Source organism: Epinephelus moara, chromosome 19 (genome assembly GCF_006386435.1).
Source record: "Epinephelus moara isolate mb chromosome 19, YSFRI_EMoa_1.0, whole genome shotgun sequence".
NCBI lineage: Eukaryota > Metazoa > Chordata > Actinopteri > Perciformes > Serranidae > Epinephelus > Epinephelus moara.
The window spans coordinates 724,894-734,509 of NC_065524.1; the positions used below are offsets into that span (position 1 = coordinate 724,894).

At 39.1% G+C, this 9,616-nt stretch overlaps 1 protein-coding gene across 1 annotated transcript in view; it reads left to right on the forward strand.

Annotated features, from left to right (window-relative positions):
• The first annotated feature begins 6,366 nt into the window (after positions 1 to 6,366).
• The window catches only part of LOC126406524 (inactive pancreatic lipase-related protein 1-like), a 69,786-nt gene continuing 66,536 nt past the window's right edge, over positions 6,367 to 9,616 (forward strand). The window contains exon 1 of the mRNA XM_050070838.1: positions 6,367 to 6,423. Within this exon, the coding sequence (XP_049926795.1) occupies positions 6,375 to 6,423 (49 nt within the window). The 5' untranslated portion in view covers positions 6,367 to 6,374. The remainder of the gene's footprint in view (positions 6,424 to 9,616) is intronic.

Consider the following 9,616-nt stretch of genomic DNA (forward strand, 5'->3'; position numbering starts at 1 on the left):
GGGAGTTGCCGGAGGACAGTTAGCAGAGGCTAAGGCTATGCTATGTGGCTCCGCACCGGCTACAGGGGGCTGGCTAACTACCGCAGCTACTGAATGGTTTTCCATGGTGTGGAGCCGCGCTTCTAATTCACTAAGCCTCGCCTCCAACGCAGCAAATAAGCTACACTTATTACAATTACCACTGTCGCTAAAGGAGGCAGAGGCATAACTGAACATTTGGCACACCGAGCAAGAAAGAGCAGAAGGAGAAGCCATCGCTAACTGTAAAGCTAATGTAGCTACCAAGGCTAGTAACGTGCAAACAACAGCTAAGAGATTAGCGAGAAAGTCGTAGAAAGGAGGAGAGCTATAAGTGCTTAAACAGAACCAGTGTGGGTTAAGACTTGAAGTAGACGTTAAAGCAACTGTAGTGAGGAAACAGGCTAGCAGAATTCACCAGAGCAGTACAGAGACGCTGTCACAGAAACACCGGAAATGACACAACTCGCTTACCGCAATACGTCAGCACGTCAGCCATATATGCAGGCAGCGTGGTTGCACTGGGGCCCGTGGGGTTGGGGGGCCTAGGCAATGATGATTCATTCATTCAAATGAATAATTTCTTATTTACTTTTATATTTTTTGTCATATACAGGTATGCAATTATGATTATGGGTAACATGTATGTTGATGTCACTGTCAAGTCTCTTTGATCATGTGACAAAACTATATACAGTAGCTTGTTGGGGCGGAAGATTTGTCAAGACTGACAAGCTTAGCACATCTGCAAGTCCAGTGAGCAGTCATGCCAAGCGGCAGTAAGAAAGGACAAGAGAGACATGAAAAGGAGAAAAAAGTAGCAAAGCTCCCTAAATCAGATCCTTTTGGCATCTGTGTAAACAGTTGCCGGTGGTGTGTCTGTGTACGCCTTATAACTAGTAACTAGCATGCACTAGGGCCTATCACAAAAGCGTGCACTGGGGCCCATCATAACTTTCTTACGCCATTAGTTTTAACATGCCATGATCCTTCCAAAAAAGTGTGAGTGACCACCCGTCATGACATATTATAGTACTTGACCTTGTTAATCATTCTTAATTCTTTTATTTTTTATTTTGATTATTGGCATAAAACAGCTGAATGAATTGAATGAATATTTATGAGTGCTTATAACTTAAATCACACAGTGCTACGGGCAGATTTTCAGATATGTTTAAAAAGCATTATATACATTGGCATCATAGAAAGTGTTACAAAGACATGGGATAGATGGTTTCTATCAGTGGCTTTAAACCTTTGTCATGTGAAGGATGCCTAAATTGATACACATTAGCACAGAGCCCCATTTGATTTCACTTCAGGGACCCTCATCTGAAAAGATTTTGGTTGTTAGATATGATTAAGACCAGAGTTCTTTAGTTACCAACTACAGTTAAGGAGATAACTGTGGAGGAAGTAAAACCTATGATCCGAAAAGTCTCTCTTATGACTCATTTCACATTGGGCTCACTTCTATACTGAACTGAATAGAGAAAAAAAAATATATTCCCATTTTTTCTGGGGACCCCCTGGAACACTCTCAAGGACCCTTTAGGGTCCCTGGACCCATGATCGTTCAATCAATCAATCAATCAATCAATCAATTTTATTGATTTAATTTTATATGAAAATAATAATATTATAATTCTAATTACGGCTATTGTGGTACAATATGTTGAAGGTATATATTAATATTTGATAGTATACATATGTGACAATAATTATATGTGTATAATAACAGTAGGAGTATGACTAATGATAACAGCAGCAGCAGGAGGCATCAAGCAGGACCACGGCAGCAGCACAACCACACACGTCACACTTTTGAAGCACCGCTGCGATATAAGTTAACCTGCGAGACAGTGGAGCACAAAGGCTCTGGAGAAGAAGCCAAGTTAGTGACATGCAGTACAGCTGAGTTAGCGAGATGCAGTAACAGGACATGAGTGTTAGCAAAGGAGAGAGAGAGAGAGAGAAGGAGGGAAGGTGCTCGGTGTATTATAGGAGGACCCCGGCAGACTAGGCCTAAATCAGCCTAACTAGGGGCTGGTACAAGGCAAGCCTGAGCCAGCCCTAACTATAAGCTTTATCAAAAAGGAAAGTCTTAAGTCTAGTCTTAAATGTGGAGACGGTGTCTGCCTCCCGGACCGCAACAGGAAGATGATTCCACAGGAGAGGAGCCTGATAGCTGAAGGCTCTGGCTCCTGATCTACTTTTGGAGACTTTAGGGACCACGAGTAACCATGCATTCTTAGAGCGCAGTGTTCTGGTGGGATAATACGGCACTATGAGCTCTCTAAGATATGATGAAGCCTGACCATTTAGAGCTTTATAAGTTAACAGTAGGATTTTAAATTCAATTCTGGATTTTACAGGGAGCCAGTGCAGAGAAGCTAAAACAGGAGAAATATGATCTTGTTTCTTAGTTTCAGTCAGTACACGTGCCACTGCATTCTGAATTAGCTGGAGAGTTACCTGACTTATTAGAGCTACCTGATAATAGGGAGTTATAGTAATCCAGCCTAGAGGTAACAAAAGCCTGGACCAATCCAATCCAATCCAATTTGCCAGGCTGGTTACGCCTCCAGGATACTACCAGCTGATACAGACACGTCATGATGCACGTCAGATAATGCTTCTGAAGAAGACTGAAGTGACAGTCGAAACATGTCAAGGTAAACTACATCTCCTTAAAAACTCATTGTCTGGTAAAAAGAAACTTTCTACATTTAATCTATTTTGAGTTGACAAAATGAACCTAATTAGATTTCTAATGATGTTACTTAAAGGAAGCATATATAGAGTGAATAGGAGTGGTCCAAGCACAGAACCTTGTGGAACTCCAAACAAACTTTAGTACTTAGAAATGATTCATCTTTAACATGAACGCACTGAAAACGATCAGATAAATAAGATTTAAACCAGCTTAGTGCAGAACCTTTTAGGCCAATTAAGTGTTCCAGTCTCTGTAGCAGAATTTGATGGTCAACTGTGTCAAATGCCGCACTAAGATCTAATAAAACAAGTACAGAGACGAGTCCTTTGTCTGAAGCAATCAGAAGATCATTTGTAATTTTAACTAGTGCTGTCTCAGTGCTATGATGATGAAATCCTGACTGAAATTCCTCAAATAAATTATTGACATGGAGAAAATCACATAGCTGGTCTGCGACTACTTTTTCAAGGATCTTTGATGATGTTGAGAACGTGTGGTATGTAGTGTAGCTGTAAGCAGTAAAAAGTAGTCAGGTAATGTCCGAGTGTGAAGAAGGGACTGAAGCACACTGATCAGTTTACAGACTTCTTGTTGTTTTGTCCATTTTTAGGCCTCCATGCCAGTGATAGCTGCAGCCGGAGGCCTTATGTTTTCAAGTTGTCTGTCCATCTGTCAGTGCATCCATCCGTCCTCATTCTTGTGAAAAGGATATCTCAGGAATGCCACGAGGGAATTTCTTCAAATTTGGCACAAACATCTAATGAACTAATTAGATTTTGGTGGTCAGGTCAAAGGTCAAGGTCACTGTGACCTTGTCTGTCTCATTCTTGTGAATGTGACATCTCAATAACACCTTAAGGGAATGTTTTCAAATTTGGCAAAAACGTCCATTTGGACTCAACAATGAACTCAACTGATTTGGATCAAGTGTGGAAGGTGAAGAGGGGAACTGGACACTCTGATCAATTACCAATTTCATTAGTGCAAACAGACTAATTTTTCATCTTCTATGACTCTTAACACCCATAAGTGGAGGCTACTTTATAAAGACATAATGAATGACAATATTATAAAATATGTCCTCATGGGAGAGGTTATAATAACTGTTGACAAATACTGCACACTAATAAAGACTTAAAATGCTTTTAAACCTACTTGCAACTGCATTAATATGCTTTGTAAACCATTTCATAAATGTTTATATGCTGCTTATAAATACGGGGACTTAAAGTGTTGCCCAGTACAATAGTTTATTGGATTTTAAGGGGGCAGTCAATTTTTTCAATTTGATTATTAAAAAGTCTTGCAAACATGAATTTGAGATAAAATATGTATAGAATGATGCATAAAGATCTAAAACATTTCCATTTGAGGTGATGGTGCATGGTCATTTCCCTTGGAAGTGTTGCATATGCATATATATATATATATATATATATATATATATATATGTATATATATATATATGCATTTTTATCATATTTATACAGCAGCCTATGTGACACTGTCATGAAATATCTGAAGTTACTTTAGTGTAAAGGTAAGATGAGTCAGACAGGTCAAGAGCTGCAGTGAGGAGGATTCCAATTAGCTTTGGTAATTAAAATTTTGAATCTTAAATTGTTTCTCATAAACAGCACAAACATGTGGCTTTCTTTCACAATTACTTTCCAGAAATGCATTGATAGAGCCTCTTTGCATCTTTTTGTATTTGTTTTGTGTTTTTTAGTCATTTGGGTCTCTTTGGGTAATTATGTGTCTCTTAGGGGTTATTTTGTGTCTTTCTTGGTCATTTATGTTGCTTTGTGGTTGTTTTATGTCTCTCTGTGGTTGTTTTGTGTCTCCTTGTGGTTGTTTAAACAGTTTTTATGCCTCCGTGCCATAGCTTATGTATTCAGGTTCTCAGACTGTCCGTTCCTCTATCCCATTCTTGTGAACATGATATCTCAAGAACCTCTTGAGGGAATTTCTTCAAATTTGGCATAAACAGCCCCTTAGACTCAGTGTAAACTGATTAGATTTTGGTGATCATAGATCAAATGTCATGGTCACTGTGACCTTGTCTGTCTAATTCTTGTGAATGCAATATGTGAAGAACACTATGAGGAACCGTTCACTGGGACTCAACAATGAGTTCAATTTTTTTTTGGTGGTCAAAGGTCAAGGTCACTGTGACCTTGCATCTGTGTCATTCTCGTGAATGTAATATCTCAAGAACACCTTAAGACAATGTCTTCAAATTTGGCACAAATGTTCATTTGGACTGAAGAATAAACTAATTAGAATTTGGTGGTCGAAGGTGAAAGGTTAAGGTCAGTGTGACCTTAGTAAGTAGTAAGTAGTAATCCATCCATGACTGTGTAGTAATAAGATGAAAGTGAAACTTAATTTGGAAACTCCTTATTTCCAGACAATGATAGTTCCAAATCAGTATTTGTTCCATTGAAATGTATAGAATCCAGTAACTTCCTGGAAGGCAGGAAAAGCACAATAAAACTTTGCTAGAGAATAATCATTATACTTCCATAAACCATTTTTCAATTAGCAAAATAATTTGGATCACTCAGATTTAAAACAGCAAATATCTGAACAAAGAAAAAGAATCCAGGCTGAGAATCTGACCAAACAGTTATGGTATACTAATGGAATGTGAGTCATTGTCCATACAGCTGTCTGTAACAAGTGATTTCTGTATGCCTTTTTGTAAACGGTTCTGTTGTAACACCCAGATGATTTTTCTCTTCACATTAATTTATGTTATGTTTGAAATGATTTGTTAATCAAATGTGTACTCTTTGTTGTGCTTTGTAATGGTTTTGTATTCTGTGCGGTTGTGTATGTCTTTTGAGTGTTGGGTGATGCATGGGTTGGGGGCGTTCTCTGCTCATTTTGTTTTTTCTGTTGACAAAAAACTGATTGACTTCAAAGTTTGAATTCTACACAATTCAGCCAGTACACAAAGAGTATTTTCCATAACCACACGTATGGTGTGAATTTGGAAATGACCGACCAAACATTAATGTCTTCCAGGTAAAATGTAGCCAAACTCTATTCTCCAGCTGAGAAGGTCTTAAATCAGAGCTGTATCTCCCATCTAGAAAATATTAAGACTCTGACATGTGTCTTCTTTTTCTTGTTTACACAGTTTGTATTGTCCTCTATGTTGGGAGTATATTAATGCCGAATAATTCTGGTAAGCTGGTGAGTAGTTGTGATATCAGGTATAGACTGATTATGTGCTCTGTAATGAAGCTGTGTTGAACACTGCTGAAGATAATTCCACCAGCTGCTGATTCAAAAAAGAACTGTGATTATGAAATCCTGTTGACTGAAGCTATCTAAATGTGTTTCTCCAGATCTAAACATTTCCAAACACATCTGTTCAAATTCTCTCCTGTATCACGTATGTATGAAGCACACATCTAACTATTAGGTGACCTATTCTTGACCCCTTTCATGCCAGTCTGTCTTCCACCTGTGTGTTTCCCACCCCTACGTGGCCAAAAAGGCATCTGGCTGGGGTATTTAAAGTAGTGCAGAGTTGGTTCACTACCTTCCTGTCTTGTCTCAAGGTGAGTACACATAATCTATTTTTCACTTCTTTACAACCACCATTTCTCATGGGACTTTGTGTCCACAGATGTCGCAAATATGGAGTCTGCTCTGCTTCCTCATTGGCACATCATATGGTAAGTTGACTTTAATTTCTGGAATCAGTTTTACTGAAATTGGAAACTGGGTGAGCAGAGTTAAGGTGGTATGTAATTGCTGTTTTTAGGTTGATTTCTGCGTTTGAAAACCCATACTCTTTGTTTCTCCTTAAGTGCCTTTTCATACCGTATATCAGCTTTTGAGTGCACTATATTAAATTTCATGGAGACGTAATGGAGATATCTACACACTTACAAACGTGCATTTCTCCAGCAGAGTTTTGATAGGTTTAAAGGATGATTTAGAGCACACACTTACTGAGCATCATTTGAAAAGCTCAAAATCTCAAACTTTGAGACCATAAATGGCTAATTTGAGACAACTGGACAATTTGTACTGCCAAACCATAAATCTTGTTTAGACAGTCGTGATCTGATTGGAGTCCTGCGAGGATCAACAGGTGTGAAGTCTGGCAGCTGGTGGCTGCTCTGTATGATCTGATGAAGAGCGGAGGCTCGAAATGTTATCATCATGAGGTGAAATAAATTCACTTAATAGGAGCCCTGCAGTGTGTGAACCTTATTCAATGTTCCAGCTGGTGGCTGCTCACTCTGCTGTGGTTCAGTGGCTAACAAGTGGAGCTAGCTGCTAACAGAAAACACTGCAACAAACAATCTCCACAAATCCATTAAACAGCGCCAACATCCACAGTCAAACACACATGGCTGCGTATTTGCTGCTGAATTACAGCTTACACTTTGTTCTCACTGTGTTTAGGAAGTTTTTTGCAGGCTAGCGAAACATCCTGGCTTTGACAATTTACTGGTGTTTACCAACCTGTCAACTGTCTGATCTCATACTGCACTTGAAGAAAACAATTGCAACCACAGCCATTCTTGGCTTCCTAGTTTAAAACATTTTTTTTCATATGCTTAGTCCAATAATTAATCACATATTCTCCCCATTCATTTCATTTTAAATGTCCGATAGCCCACCACTAAAATTATAGTCCTGCTCGTCTGGTCAATGAAAACAAAACACACATTTTGTCATAGTTTTTATAATCAATGATCTGTTTTAAGCTTGTCAACCTTTCTTTGGCATAGAAAAAAGAGTTAATGGTGAACATTTTTGTCATAGTTTTTGTAATTAAATTAACACTGTGTGAGAGCTTGTCAATGTTTATATACAGTTTTGCTCTCTTGGTCCCCAGTCAATCAATAAATCAATATGTTTGCTGTTTTCAGAAGAGGCATGTGAGTATAACATGGCATGACATATTGATATATATGACTCATATGATATATACTCATTGATACAAATGGTCATTTTGGGAACCAAAGTGTAATGTGAGGTATACCTTTAAACTGTACCCAGTTTCTTGTGAAAAAATAAATAACAAAATAAAAACTGTATCCAGAAAGCTTCAGATATACCATATATATATATATATGTATATATACATACACACACACACACACACACACACACACACACACACACACACATATATATATATATATATATATATATATACATATATATATATTTTTTTTCTTTTTGCTAGGTTGACACTGTAACATTGTAATGTTAGCCTTTTAGGCTTTTAGGCTTCCTATTATCAAGATACACTGTGTGCAACCATCATTAAAGGTTTATCTGTCATTTCTTCCTCAAAGGTCTGTGAAACAAATGTTCAGCCAGTTTCAAAACTTAATGACTTTAAAGGATCTTTTTTTTCTGAGTTTGTAAATATCAAAACTGTATGACAAATGTATTGTGAAACTCCAGCCCTGTTCTCATTCCCAAGTTGTCAAATACTGCTGCTTTGTCAGTGACTTTGGCATCGGACACCTGACACCAAAAGCCACCTTTCGCAGTGGTATGATTTGCCACTGGCCGGCGTCAGATTGAAACGCTGCTAGTAACGATGTAAAATAAGGAGATGGAAGCGCTTTAGGGCAGGTGGGAGGGTGCTTTCCTCTGGGAGCCCGGTGTTCACTTCCCATGAATGTAGAGCCAAACCATGATGTTTTTTTTCCTAAATCTAACCATGTGCTTTTGTTGCCTTAACTTAACCATGTGGTTATGTCAATGTCCTGGTACTGGTAGTGGCGTCCCCGAACATCAACAGCAGATGCTAGAGGATACCTAGTGCGTAATGTGTAGACGTGAAAGGCCACTGACAAAGTGATGATATCAATCAGTCAATCAATTTTATTTATAAAGCCCAATATCACAAATCACAATTTGCCTCACAGGGCTTTACAGCATACGACATCCCTCTGTCCTTAGGACCCTCGCAGCGGATAAGGAAAAACTCCCCCCAAAAAAACCCTTAACGGGGAAAAAAATGGTAGAAACCTCAGGAAGAGCAACTGAGGAGGGATCCCTGTAACGCCCGCCAATGTAATAATGTCCACAAACGTAATAAACCACAAACGTAATAAAAATCTGCAGCATTTAATGTAATAAACCTACAAATGTAATAAATTTTCCACAAACGTAATAGCCGCTGCCTACTACAAACGTAACACGGGATTTCCCACAAATGTAATAACTATTACTGTATGTTTGCAGGGATTTATTACGTTTGCGGGGAAGTGAAAATCTTTATTGTAATAACTTCCCACAAATGTAATAATACAATGAATAATGGTCGTTGTGGTTGTTGTTTGTTTGTTTGCCTATACACCTACTAATACTACTGACCGTGGGTGCAAAATCCAGCTGCTGACTCTCCGCTCCGCTATCACACAACGGATCCCCACCCGCCAATTGCGCCACCAGGAGGTGGTCAGGGGTGGCCATGGCCCCCCCTACAAATTTGCTGGCCACCCACTGGCCACCCCACTCGCCAGTGGGGAAAAGGCGTTAGTGCGACCTCCCATAGGTCTAACTACCCATAACTCCGACTACCCGCTAATCCGACCATGCAGGTCTACAGCGAGGTTTTATCGTTTTAGTCCAATAATGTCGACTGCCCATTAACCATTTTAATGCCATTATTCCGACATCGGATTTCACCGCCAGTTAGTCCGACCACAGCACTTCCAACATGAAACAGTTTGTGCATTTCTCCCTCACTGCGCCGCAAGGACTGTGAGGAAAGTTGCATTTATCTCATCGACGGGAAATCACATCCATCTGCTATATGTGACGTACATGCCCTTATTTGGATAACACATCCTGGTATTCCCCACACATAAAGCCTATTGACAGCTAATGCGC